This window comes from Primulina huaijiensis, chromosome 3 (genome assembly GCF_012295235.1).
Source record: "Primulina huaijiensis isolate GDHJ02 chromosome 3, ASM1229523v2, whole genome shotgun sequence".
Lineage (NCBI taxonomy): Eukaryota > Viridiplantae > Streptophyta > Magnoliopsida > Lamiales > Gesneriaceae > Primulina > Primulina huaijiensis.
In genome coordinates this window covers 28,355,134-28,369,408 of record NC_133308.1, presented here as the reverse complement: position 1 = coordinate 28,369,408, position 14,275 = coordinate 28,355,134, and the positions used below count along the sequence as shown (strand labels likewise).

At 35.7% G+C, this 14,275-nt stretch overlaps 2 protein-coding genes across 7 annotated transcripts; both read right to left on the bottom strand.

The window, feature by feature from the left end:
- Window positions 1–521: 521 nt before the first annotated feature.
- LOC140974386 (uncharacterized) lies at window positions 522–10,446 on the bottom strand. 4 transcript variants are annotated; one of them, XM_073437804.1, is made up of 10 exons: window positions 10,283–10,446; window positions 3,780–3,916; window positions 3,599–3,682; window positions 3,102–3,211; window positions 2,921–2,971; window positions 2,473–2,616; window positions 2,304–2,393; window positions 1,367–1,473; window positions 1,208–1,292; window positions 522–860 (listed from the first exon to the last, which is right to left on the bottom strand). In XM_073437804.1, the coding sequence occupies exons 2-10, from the start codon at window positions 3,889–3,891 to the stop codon at window positions 762–764; spliced, it is 882 nt and encodes a 293-aa protein (XP_073293905.1). In that variant the 5' UTR covers window positions 3,892–3,916; window positions 10,283–10,446; the 3' UTR covers window positions 522–761. The 4 variants fall into 4 exon arrangements, with proteins under 4 accessions (XP_073293905.1, XP_073293908.1, XP_073293907.1 ...); XM_073437807.1 differs by having other exon boundaries at window positions 10,347–10,369; XM_073437806.1 differs by lacking the exon at window positions 10,283–10,446 and adding an exon at window positions 4,796–6,048.
- A 439-nt stretch (window positions 10,447–10,885) lies between these two features.
- Window positions 10,886–13,284, bottom strand: LOC140974385 (uncharacterized). Of its 3 annotated transcripts, XR_012174775.1 has the most exons (6): window positions 12,833–13,283; window positions 12,577–12,681; window positions 12,334–12,450; window positions 11,698–12,153; window positions 11,257–11,600; window positions 10,887–11,177 (listed from the first exon to the last, which is right to left on the bottom strand). XR_012174775.1 is itself a non-coding variant. In XM_073437802.1 (5 exons), exons 1-5 carry the CDS (start codon window positions 12,890–12,892, stop codon window positions 11,352–11,354), a joined length of 987 nt encoding a protein of 328 aa, XP_073293903.1. In that variant the 5' UTR covers window positions 12,893–13,283; the 3' UTR covers window positions 10,886–11,351. The 3 variants fall into 3 exon arrangements, 2 of the variants coding, with proteins under 2 accessions (XP_073293903.1, XP_073293904.1); XM_073437802.1 differs by having other exon boundaries at window positions 10,886–11,600; XM_073437803.1 differs by lacking the exon at window positions 10,887–11,177 and having other exon boundaries at window positions 11,374–11,595; window positions 12,833–13,284.
- Window positions 13,285–14,275: the final 991 nt, after the last annotated feature.

Sequence of the window (14,275 nt, the reverse complement as noted above, 5' to 3'; positions counted from 1 at the left end):
GAATTAGTATGTATATGCTAGTTTGCTTCAAAGAATGAAAAAATGGTAATCGTAACGCTACTGCAGAACGGAAAGATGTTACCGAACGAAAAGACCAGTCCTATCCGATAGACTTCAACGTATTACCCTAATCCCTAATCGTACAACCTATTTTAAATATATTCTCATGATTTACCACATTAATACGGATGTTTCGCCATGTTCTATGTATTAGCTAAAGTCGCAGTTTCTTCCTGTGCCATTTCTCTGTTTCGGATATTCTGATAGTGCTGAAGAAGGTAGGAAATGTGGGATTCTCCATTTTTCTCTGTTAATGTTATTTTACTTTCGAAGCTAAAACTTGAATCTTATTTTACGTCTCAAATATTGCGTAATTTTACCTCATCCTTTGGGTGGTACAGACTTTGATGGGACGAGTTATCGAGTGAATTATAATGAGGATGAAAATAGCAATTCTAGTATTGGACTGAATCCATTCCAAATAACCACCAAGGGGAAAAGGTTACGATAACATGATCAGATATAATGAAGATGAAAATGTCAATCAAGACGATGAGATACTAATCACGCCATAATAATACCAGTGAAAGTATTTCTTCCTTTACATGCGAGTACCATTACATGACCTTTCAAGGCGAAAGTAACTAAGCTCTTACCCAATTTAAATATTTATTGAACATACTATTACCCTTGCGTTTCTTTGGTGCAAGAAAAAAGATTGGCAATTGGCATACAACAAATAAGCGCACACATCGGAACTATCAATCCCCAAGAAATTTGCGCTTCTTTGTTGTGTTCATAAAGGGCCTGATGACCCATTCAGTCTGAGCTTCATCCTGTTCCATCGTTCCTAATTTAACCTGCAACATGAAAAGTACCGGCAAAATGTTAAGGATACCACGGTTGAATGACAACACCCGAATCAAGTCTCTATCACAAAGGGTTCAAGTTGGAGATAAATAAAAATTTTACCAAGCTAAGACAGACTCCAGAGTTTAGATGAGTCGGGCAATAGTCACAGAGAGAAGTGACATTTTAAATTTTAAAAATCACATGAAATTTTTATAAAAATCTCAGTGGAGACAGTGGCAAGGGTTCTGATTGTGCGGTTTGGGAACACCCTATAATTATAGATTGAACAAAACAAAACGTAATATTCATGCTAATGGACCTTTCGTATCTCGAATGAAGTACTGAACCTACTTACCTGATACAGCCGCATTTCGAACCGGGGGCCTATCTCTTTCAGTTCAATCGATTTGGGACCTCCACGTTTCTCATAAACATGATGCCTGCATGATTTCACCAGACTTACAGCCACCAAGAAAATATTAGTTGGGGGAACATTGTTTCACAACATAACTACCTGAACGAAATATAATCTGATTGATTTGCAAAAGTGACAATTCGTTTTGTATCCGGCTTGGGCACAGGAAATAGATACTTTAAAATGTTTGCAGTCCTTTGACCGAGCTGCCAACAATTGAAAATTCCACAAATATTATAAAAAGTTCATAATAGATTTAAGGAAAAAGAAATTGGACACAGGAAATAGATACTTTCAAATGTTTGCTGTCCTTTGACCGAGCTGCCAACAATTGAATTCCACAAATATTATAAAAAGTTCATATTAGATTATAGGGAAACAGAAAGTTCCGGCACAAGCAACATGATTTTTGGTTTTATAATCATTAAAATCCACATAATTCTGAAGGTTTTATAATCATTACAATTCAATTGTTGGCTTTGTGGGAAAGGGAGAGAATATTGACCTGCAAAACAAGTATGTGCATGCACATAACATATTTTCACATGTACAAACACACGCGCGCTTGTGTGTAGAGAAGTCTGAGAGAGAGAAGATAAGGCCAACTGATAAAAAAAAAAAAAAGTCAAGATGCACATAAGGTAGTGATCACAAGGATCATGCCCATTAAGAAGTTAACTAAAAAGTCTATAGGAATTACAGATGTATTCAAATGACTATGCAGTAGAGTGATATGAAACCCACAGAGGTGCAAATAGTTTATGGAACATCATATCCGGTCGCAGATTGAGTCCGAATTTTTCACAGTTCTATAAGATAGGAAAGCTGATGGATTTTGAAATTTCAGAATTCTGTATCTGTCTAACAGCAAGGTTGCAGCCACGATCATTCAAGATTACTAATAATATTATATTGTTAAGTGGCAGGTTAAAACAGTGGATGCACGAACCCCCATTAGGTTCAACTTAATTGAGTAAAATCTCAAGCTTAGACAACAGAGGCAAGAAAAGGAAAAAATAAGACAAAGAAATATAACCTTAGTAGAGAAGTTGTCAAGTATCAGATGTGGGTAAACCTCAGGCATTGTTCCAATAGCTTTCCTATCCTTAATGTCGTGTCTTGTAACCTACAAGAGATTGCTAGATTACAATATCACATGGAAAACAGGATCAAAAGTTGTATGTCGAACGAAGTATAATACTAACCACATTGAGTAATCCAAAGCTAGCAGTAGGACCAAAAGGTAGATGGCTTATGATCATACCATCTGGTACACCACGATGTTCATGGACTAAGATAACATCTGTAAAATCATGAGCTCTGCAAGTTTCAATAATCTCTGATAAAACCTGAAACCAAAGAAACTGATTTAACTTGTGCACTTTTAGTGCTCAGTTTCTCCGCATGCAAGTTAAATCGAAAAGCTTTACATAAAAAGAATTTGGAGTTGGCAGAATTTTTTGACATTGCAGCAATAATGCTAAAAGAATGATAAAAGATAATTTCATTTTGAAAAGTCGATAGCAATTACGCTTAACAGCCTTCTTAGACCATCTATCAGAAGGATGCCAATTTATCATTTCTATGCTCTAACAATGCACCCAAAGACGAGGGAATATAGCAAAAGTACGACAAACTTAACAATACACCAACCTGACCACCTCGATTCATTCGTTGTGCATTTGGAAAAACAAACTTCAATTCCTGAAGTAACAGACATAACATCTATGAACACATGGCACAAGCAAGGAAACTAAAACCACAGGCGATAAGAAGGTAACATTTCTTGGTGCAAAGTGACAGCTAAAACTTAGGAAAAATCAGACTTGACCACCTTCACAAACTGTGTAAGTGGAGCACTAGGATCACGTGATGTTGTGAGCAAAATTTTGGGATCTCTGTTGGTTGCGTTAACATATTCGTCATCAATGGTTGAACGGGGAACTGCATTTAAGTAACGATGATGCATCAGTTTAGAACATAGGCAATTGTCCCCTAGAAGTGACATCAAGAACATAGCATTCTGTGATAGGCTCAGAATTAACATTTTCCTTTTAGGATCCTCCTGATAAGTGACATGACAAGATTATCCGAGAAATATATCAAAATCACGAGCCAAGGCTTACAGGTAGTCATGAATATATCACATATTGACATAATGTGAAAGAAAACTAATTGCCCAGTTGTGGAAATGTGAGGAGGATATGCTATCATTCTGTTGACACATTGGGTGTAGTCAAACAACTTTATAGAATAACAAAAAATCAAATCGAAACAAAACAAAATAATGAGCAAATTTACCAATGCAGATTGTAGAGAAGGAATAAATACCAGCAGTATGCTCATCTTCAAGATCAATTTCTTGGCGAAGGGCCGCCTCTTCATTTCTGAGCTCAGTGGGAATTGGCTTTCCCTCTGTTCACAAGGGAAAAAGGTTGAATGGACAAAATTAATTTGATAAAGAAAATCCTTAATTCTGTTTGTTACTCATCAACAAAGAAATATCAATAACCTGCTAAGGCTTCCCGAATTTTTCTCTTTTTCTCATAGAGCAACCGCTCTTTGACCTCCAAATTTTTTCTATAAAGATACTCTTTCTTCAGCCTCGTGTTCCTTTTCAACATTGTCCTTATTAAAACCCCAAGATGCCTTCACAAAATCACAAGTGGATGAAAAACAATTTTTTTCACTATATTTACACAAAATTATTAATATTCCATTTGAAAGCATTACACGAGATCTCTCACTAAAGTCTATGTAGAAATAGACAAATATTGTGTAGATATTTGATTTAGTCTTTGACAATATAATTTATTTGATTTGTTTTGAATCTTTTGATAGGATAAAATTAATACGGTAACTTAGGTAGGATAATATTTTGTATCTAATTTTTTGGAATTTGATTTACCCATTGTATATTATTTAAAGGTGTGCATTCCTTGTGAAATAAACATACGAGGATTTTCCATTCTTTCCTTTTTTCATGGTACCAGAGCCGTAAGGTTTTCTTGTAGGCCTATCTTTTTTTTTTTCATCTTTCTTCTTCCTAACCTTCTGGTCGTTCCACTATGTCTACTGAATCGCAGAAATCGTCCGAAATTGTCCGGTAAAACTTCTGGGTCTCTCACTTCTCTTTCCAGGAGTGACTTATCCTCTCTCCAAATTTCCAAATTACTGCCCATCATCTAAACGGCCACAACTACTTGCAGTGGGCTCAATCCGTTGAGATAGAGATGTTTGGTCATGGAAAATTAGGGTTCCACACTGGTGAGCTTCCTTCTCCAGCTGCCACCGACCCCTCCTACAAAAGTGGGTTGCAGAAAATTCTATCGTCCTAGCATGGCTGATCAATCCATGGAGCCAAACATTGGCCGCCGTTATTTATGGTTCGCAACAGCAAAGGAAATCTGGGATGCTACCCGTTGTATGTATCCCGATCTAGGAAATGCCTCGCAAATCTTTGAGCTACGATCCAGATTGAAGGAACTAAAACAGGGATCTAATTCTGTCACGCAATATTTCTCTGACCTTCAAGATTTGTGGCAAGAGTTGGACATCTTTCTTGACAATATCTCCACATGTGCTGATTGCAGTGTCAAACTCAGTGCCCATATCGAAAAAGAACGGGTATTTGACTTCTTGGCTGGGCTGAACCATGATCTTGATGATGTTCGAGGCCGTTGTTGCAAGGGATCCTTTCCCGTCCGCTGAGGATGCCTTTGCGGAAGTTGGCGTGAGGAAATGTGAGGTAAAGTGATGCTCTCTGAAGTTTCTCATACTGCTTTCCCTGAAATGTCTTCATTGGTCTCAAATAAATCTGCCAATCGAGAAAGGGGCCAAGGTAACCAACCTTAATGCGACCATTGCCATTGACCCGGCCATACCAAAGACAAGTGTTGGGAAATTCATGGCAAACCAGCCAACTGGCAGCCCCGTAAAAATATATGGTCGTGTTTTTCAGGCCCAATCAGCCCAGGAACAGCCTACTGCCTCTGGTATTTCAACACCACTCACAAAGGAACAAATAGAGCAAATCGGGGAATACTGCCGTCTTCTTCGACAGTCGTCCTTAAACCCTTCACCTACTGTAGGATCGTGCTCTTTAACACAATCTGGTATAATACACTCTGCTCTTATTTCTTGTTCCTCTCAATCCTGGATTATTGATTCCGGAGCTTCTAATCACATGACAGGCACATCAAGTTCTTTTGTAATTACACTCCATGTTCTAGCCATACTACAGTTAGTATTGCTGATGGTACTTTAGTTCCTGTCACTGATATTGGTAATGTTCAAGTTTCTAAGGATATTTTACTCAAATCAGTCCATGTTCCATCACTAACCTGTAATCTCATTTCCGTTAGTAAACTCATTGAGGATAATAAGTGTGCTGCTAAATTTTTACCTTCATATTGTCTTTTTCAGGACCTGCTTTTGGGGAGGACGATTGGCAGTGTTAAGATTCACAATGACCTTTACACCTTGAGAATACTGTCTTCACGTAGTCAATCTCTTATGTCTAGTGTTAAATCTACCTCTGATTTAAATTTTAGGGAAATAAGATTGTGGCACCATAGGAAAGGACATCAAAGTTTTTCATATTTAAAACTTTTATTTCCTTCGTATTCCTTAATAGAAGTCTTGATTTGCTTGATTGTGAAATATGTCAACTAGCAAAACATACTCGTGTTTCTTTTTCTCCAAAACCATATACACCATCTTATCCATTTTCCTTAATTCATACTGATATATGAGGATCATCACCAATAAATCATGGAAAACGTTGGTTTTTAACTTAAATACTGAGAAAATAAAGTATATTAACAAATGTAGAAGACAAGTTAACATGAAAAAAACGATGTCGGAAAATTCGATCAGGCAATCAAATAAAAAAAATATTTTCTTCAATCTTCAGTGGGTAAATAAGAAAATCCAAAAAAAGAAAGAATCCAAAAATCTTCGACCCAGATGATTGGATCCAACCAAAAACTACACAAATTTCAGGTCAAAACCACCGATAATCACAGTCCATAGTCAAATCCAGATTAATTAACCACCAAAATTCTTTAATAAGCATACATAATCCAATATGTAAAAAAATCTGCAAAAAGTAGAAGATAAATAAATATTGAGAAAGCGATTTAACTGATTGCGAGAGTTGAGAATCCAAGAGTAGGCGAAAAAGTGCGAAGCGAGAGAATGAACAACAGAGGGAGGATGAACAAAGAAGGGTAGACAACGCGAAGATATTAAAATGGATCGACAATTAAGGTAACATTCTGAACATGGGCCAGATAGCTAGGTGTAAATGGGGGCATTGGGTCAGCAAGTACAACGAGTGAACCCATTAGCCTTCGAATTAAGCCCATGTCTTTTGATTATCTTTTTCATTAATTGAATTTCTATTTTATATTTTTTTATTGAATTAAGTTCAAGTGTTGACATTCCACAACAAAACGTAGTGTCTGAAAGAAAAAATGATCACATGTTAGAAATTGCACGTGCCCTCATGTTCACAATGAATATCCCAAAATATTTATGGGGAGGTGCGATTCTTGCAGCTCATTTTCATTAGTCATCTACCTAGCCGACCACTCCAATTCCAAACACCCTTATCTCAACTCATTAAAAACTTTCCACACACCTCTACATCCCAACATCTTCCACTTAAAACCTTTGGATGCACAGCCTTTGTCCATGTTTATGCTCACAATCGCAGTAAATTTGATCCCCGAGTTATCAAAACGGTCTTTATTGGCAACTCTCCCATGTCAAAAGGTTGTCATTGTTACTGTCCCAAAAAAACAACAAAAACGTGTCACGTGATGTCACTTTTTTTAGGACACCTTTTTGTCTCCTCAACTTTACTTCAGGGGGAGAACTCGGATAAAGCTTGTTGGGACATTCCTCGCTCTCTTGGTATTACTTTGGACAATGCAACGATTCTCTATCCGAATTCAACACAAATCAATGACAACATCTCAACATAGCACACCCCATTATCTGACACACGGGGAGCACCAATACCACATCGAGAGATACAAGTCAACTCCAGACGAAGAAAACTTCAGGAAACTAAAGACATTGTGAATCCCAGTCATAGAGCCAAGAGCACGAACCAATAACAGATCCTCAATCAGGCATCACTCTCGATCTCAACTTACCAATAGCAATTAAGAAGAGTGTTAGATCTTGTACACAACATCCCATTTCCAAATTTGTCTCATATTTGAGTCTTTCTCTTTCATTTCGCGTCTTTAACTTGAATTTGTCTAGTGTAAACATTACCAGGTCAATCCAAGAGGCTCTAAATGTTCCTGAGTGGAAAGCTGTTGCGCTAGGAAATGCGTGCCTTGAAAGAAAATAATACGTGGAGTTTGGTAAAATCACCACAAGGAAAGAACATAGTGGGTTGCAAATAAGTGTTTACAGTCAAGTACAAGGCGGATGACTCGATTAGGAGGCACAAGGCTCGTTTGGTAGCGAAAGGCTTCGCTCAAACTTATGCAATCGATTAGACTGAAATATTCGCCCTTGTGGCTAAAGTCAATACCGTGAGAATCTTCTTATCATTGGCAGTAAATCTTGACTGGCCACTACATCAACTGGATATAAAAAAAAATATTTTTCTTAATGATGCACTCGAAGAAGAAGTTTACATGAGTCAACCTCCTGGATTTGAAGTAGATGGTCAGAAGGTTTGCAAACTCAAAAATTCCCTCTATGAATTGAAACAATCCCCTCGTGCCTGGTTTGACAGATTTTCGAAGGCGTAAAAAGGTTTGGATACAGTCAAGGACAAACCGATCATACACTCTGTCCAACACTTCTTGCAAAGGAGAATCACCATCATCACAATATATGCAGACGATATCAACGTCACTGGAGATGACAGTGACGAAATGGAGAATATTAAGTTGATGATGGCCAAGGAGTTCAAAGTCAAAGACCTTGGAGCATTGAGATACTTCTTGGGTATGGAAATTGCTAAAGAGCAAAAAAAATATCTCAGTATCCCAACGAAAGTACACTTTAGACCTGTTGGAAGAAAATGGCGTGCTAGGTTGCAAAACGGGTATGACTCATATTGGGTTGGGGAATAAAAGCAAAATATTTGAAGGAGAACCAGTTAATGTAGGACAATATCAATGACTTGAGGAAAAACTCACGTATCTTTCACATTCTCGACCTAATATTGCATTTGTAGTTAACTTTGTAAGTCAATATATGCATTCACCACATCTAGGACACCGCAATTTAGTCTATAGAATCCTGAGACATCTGAAGCAAACTCCAGGGAGAGGTCAATTTTTTGCCAAAAAACGACGACAAAGTGTGAAAGAATACACTGATGTAGATTGGGCTGGTTCGATTGCTGACAGAAAATCAACATCAGGATATTGTACATTTGTATGGGGAAATTTAGTAACTTGACGAAGCAAGAAACAATTAGTGCTTGCAAGAAGCAATGCAGAAGCCGAAACCGAGCTATGGCACACGGAATATACAAACTTGTATGGATTAAGAGAGTAATGAAGGAACTGAAAATAAAGTACAAAGATTTTATGCATCTCTATAGTGACAATAAATCAACCATAAGCATAGCTTACAATCTAGTTCACTGTGATCGAACAAAACATGTTGAAGTAGATCGACATTTCATCAAAGAAAAATTATATGAAAGGATTATCAAAATGGAACATGTATCCACGTCTCACCAACGAGCTGATCTACTCAAAAAAAGCATTAACAAACTCATGAATTCCTTGTTGGCGAGCTTGGTCACATCAACATATACAAGCTTGAGGAAAGAGTGTAGAAATAGATAAATATTGTGTAAATATTAGTTGTTATTTGATTTAGTCTTTGATAAGATAATTTATTTGATTTGTTTTGATAGGATAAAATTAATACAATAACTTAGGCAGGATGATATTTTTTATCTCTAATTTTTTGGGATAAAATGTACATTCCTTACAAAATAAAAATACGAGGATTTTCCATTCTCTCCTTTGTTTAAGTCTATGGCCCATATTAGTAAAATGTTATCAAGAAACGTTATGAAGATTTTAAGATTGAAATGACCTAGTAAGACGAAAATGACATTTTTAATCAAAATGTAGAGAAACAGAACAATAAGAAAGCCACAACAAACATCATATGCAAACACATTAAACAGAATAAAACTCAAAGAGTTAGAGTATGCTGAAACTAAAATGCTTCAAACTTAGTATCTATACAATACCTTAAACTAGGACAGTAAATGAATCGAATCAAGCGGAACTTAAGGAAAATTTTAATATGCGAGCTCCAATTCAAATATATGTATTCGAAGCTCGAACTTTAATTATTTTCGGTCTTGAGTTCGATTCAAAATATTCGAGCTTTTTCGAGCCATTGCTAGAATAATGGCTCGTTTGAAGGTCGACTTTGGCCCGAAAAATAAAACCCAAATTAAATCATATAATAAACATTGGGCAAATACAATTATGCGGCTAAAATGATTTTTCTACAAGGTAAGAGCGAGCTTTTGCTCACATAAATAAAGACACTTTTTTATCTTCTCTTTGACTAAGATATGTTTTCGATTGGATTATAGTTCGGTAAAATTAAAAAAATAATTTATTGATATAATCATGTTTGGTATATCGACAAAATGAAAATAAGTAATCACACATCACACATTCTTCTCTTTTGTAAAAACGCAAAAAAAAAATATTCGCAATAAATAGAAAAAATTTTGGAGTATTACTTCAAAGAATTCGTTTTTCAATCAGAAAGAAATACACTTATATTCGTAAATCTACACTAATTTCACTCCCCTTATATTTCAAAATCTATATTTTCTAAAATATATTTTCTAAAGTAGTTTATCAACCCTAAATCGCCAAGCATTGAAACTTAAAAAATATATATATTAAAATTTTCAAAGCCCAAATTAATCGTAGACAGTATTACAAACGGTAATTCCTCAATATAATATTAAAACATCAAATCGCAAAAAATAACTAATACCTGAACAGGAGACAAAAACAGATGCACACAAAGTAGATGATAAATTGGGGAAACTGATTGAAACTTGAGAGGGAGGCTCGTGACGGAGAGGAGTAAGAGGCTTTTAAATTGAAAGTGAAGCAAGAGAGGAAGATTATCAATTTAAACGGAAGTGTTAATTGGGGTAAAATCATGAGAAACAAAAACAGAGCATAGAAAAGGCGTGCTTACCGCTGGCAAAAGGAACAGCGCGATTACAATATGATATATCCGAAGTTTTATTTTGGTTCGGTTCGGTTTTTCCGTAACAGGGTTCGGTACTTTCATTTTAAGGTCCAAGGTTTTAATTTTAGAAGAATAAAATTTTTATATATTTCGAAGAAACGGGGAAAACAAAATAAAATACTCAAAATTTATTTATTTTGTCATATTTTATTATTATATATCCACAAAATTTTGTAATAATGTAATTTTAACATAGTAAAAAATCATATATTGTATTGGACAACATGTACATCATACAGTTCTATCATACAGTTCTATTTGATACTGATTCTTTTGTCTTTAGATAAAAATGGAAGTGACGTGCTAGCTAAACACAAATGCGAATTGACTTGGGTTTACAGGTGTGGTTTCATCTCAAATTAAAGAAAAATCTAGCCTTTTGTGCTAGTGCTACAATCATGTCTGGACTCTTGGGTATTCCGTGCTCTAAAAATGTTTGAAAATTTGATGTATTTATATTAAAAAGGACTAAGAATTGCAGCATGACATCCTATCATCTATCAAAGTTTCTTTTCGAGTAGACACAGCTTATATTCATGATGCACGAATTGTACACATTTATTCAGAAAGCAAGCTTCTGCTGATAGTTTTACTTTCCAGCTTCAAAGAGGCTAGCTTGTCAAGAAGAATCCTGAATTTTATGCTAACAGAAAAATTTATTATCACTGTTTTCTACGCTACCGGCAAGAAACAATAAGTTAAGTGCATACTCAAGTCTACAAATCAGATTCGATGCATTTGTTTTCCCATTGGGATTAAATGAACCAGCTTCCACTGCATAAAAATGCTTGTAGGCACCCACGTCTCATTTCTTGAATTCAGAAGGATTGAAGTAAGGATCCCGGAAGTCTGATTCAAGGGCAGTTTCACCAAATTCACTTGTTTCTAGAAAAGAAAAGGACTCCAGATACATAGTTTTTCCTTTTGTTGAACTTAATCTGACAAAGGTACTGATCAAGCACTTCAAGATTTCCGCAGACGTTCTATTCACCTCAGTCTCCATATGATCATCACAACTTGTGGAGCTCTCCTGTGCTTGCTCTACAACTCTATTCTGCAGCGAAGTATCATATCGTTTAGCACTCAGTCTTCGATTATTATTACCTTTTGCAATATTTTCTCCTACCTGTCTGAACAAAATAATAAAATACCTGCATCTTAAGGGAATTATCATTATTTATTGAGTCGTTATTTTGTTGCCTCTTCACAGGAGAGCCTATAACCATAGACTTCTTATCTGGCGCCGATCCATTCTCTTTTACGAACCCATTTTCTAAATTCAAAGCCCAAATGTTCCGAAGTTGTTTCCCATTCGTTGTCTCAGAGCAAGAACTTGCAATATCAATGAGACAGTCGGATTTTTTAGTCGTAGAACTCCTTGAAAGACGAGAAACAGGTCGTGAGACGATTGATCCTGAATTGGTTTCACTTTGTGACAAGGATCTTGAGTGCCTTTTACCCGAGGATGATCTCAGATCATCTGCACTCTTTTTGGAGGACAAGCAGACGGCTTCTTGATAAAGGCCTTGTCTAAAATTCACCACTTGTTCTTCCAGCCGAACCACCTCCTCTTCTAACACAGCCACCTCGGCTAGAAGCTCGAGTGTCTGCAATATATGCACCAAACAGCAAATCAATTACTATAACCAATTCATCTAGGACTTCCAAGAAAATATAACCAGACTCAGAACGTATTTCGTATTCTGCATTCTACACTGTGTTAACCAGATCAAATGAGGATTGCCAGCACCCTTAATCAGAATTTCGAATTATAAAAATGAGATTACATATTGTGGGAGATATGGAGGAAGACGAGGCAGAGCTCCTAAAGGTCTATTAAAAGCTCTCTCTAAAGCTCTGTGGACATTCTCTTCATGTCTCAGCTTCTTCTTCAGATTATCAACCTGTCATGTTGAGCTAAAATTAGAACAGAAACAGAAACAGAACACAAACTCGATCAAAACAGATAAAAAAAATGGCTGAATCTTATCCAAGTTTCAGCTTTCTTTGCGAGAATGGAGTAAGTTTACATCTTCTGATAAGGTCAGTTTTCTTTCTCTTGCTGACCGGCGCCGATTCGCCCTGGTTTTGTCCGCTTTTTGCAATTTGCCTCCCTCCATTTCCATTTTCTTCCCCTGCCAAGGTTCGGATTTATCATTTACTGAGCAACAAAATGGCTTCTTGGAGAGAAAAAAATCACCCAAGATTAGTGACAAATTCACAGTTCCCATTAATATGAGAGAGGAGATAAACTTCAAGACTGTAAAATATAAACACAAAACTCACATTTTGAGGAAACAAAGGTGGTTTCTTGGAATTAATAATGGTGCCAAATCTACCGTTCATTTGCTCCTAATTTCTGCAACAAATGCGTGTACAAAACCAACTTCTCCTCAAGAAACAGAACAGCAGAATCCTATTTATCTCCAAAAAAGAAATGAATAAATAAAAGCACAAGGGATCCTTGAACAAGAAAGAACTTTGCACTTCGACTGAGAGAGAAAAAAATAGTGGCAGAGTGCGGGAAAGTTGAAAATGACGAAACGTGAAAATGAAATCACTGAAATGGGAGCAAATCAATTATTATTCAGTGAGCGAAGAGCAAGGCATATTCATTTTTTTGTGGATAAATAAATAAATCTTGGAGGGAGTGAAAAATCTTGGTGTTGGCAATGGTAATAAACAAGAAAGACATCTCTGGCGACTGATTGACCGAACGCGCGGTGGTAGAAAAGGCGAGGTTTTAGAGTTTTCGATGAATATATATAAAACACACCAAATTCAATAAAAAAGTTTGATTGGATCGATTGATGATCGGCTTAAAATTTTCTGGCCATCGAATTAATCAACAAGAAATGGCGTATGATGTAAAATTAATTTATTTTAACCATCGTTTAATACACTTAAACTTAATTAACAAAAAAATTTCTTTAACGCAAACTCTGCATGCATATTATATTGTCAAGCACGTGAGGATATGGCATGCACGCACGCAACTTTCTGGATTTAGAATATTTAATTTTTCACTTTAATCATATCCCCAATTATGAACAATATATTGTTTATTTTATTTTTGAACTCTTTATTAGTCCCCACTTAATTAATTATGGCCCAAGATTTAGATAATCCCCCCTCCGTCCAATTAATGCACACGCACACTTACCTAATCTTGAGGTATTAATATTTGATTAGTGTTTTTGAATCTGAACTCAAAGTGATGTTTATGATTAATAAACTATGCATTATATAGATAAAGTCCTACAATATTTGATTATAATAAAACGACAAAATGTGCCTAAAATTATGTGCATTTTTTTGTTTTTATTTATATATATTTTCAAAAGGAGTTATTTTTTCGAGGAAATTATTACAATTAAATCTCGAAATCAAAAATTCGTTTTAAATTTGAGACTTTGACATATGAGTTATAAATCAGTTTTTATTTATATTAAACGAAAAGAAACTCTCTAACTATCATTTAACAAGTATGCCAATTTACTGACAAAAAAAGGCATATTAATTGCACTAACGAAATTCCTGAGATATATAATAATCACGTGTGCCAACATAGAGTGAAATCGCAATGAGGATGACGAGCAATTAATTAAATCATCATAAAGAAATCAATATTCATAAAACATATTATAAAATAAAAACAGGATAATAAAATTTTAAGAAATATTGCATAAAGCTTGAGAAGTAAATACAAAAATTCGAACATGCTATGTT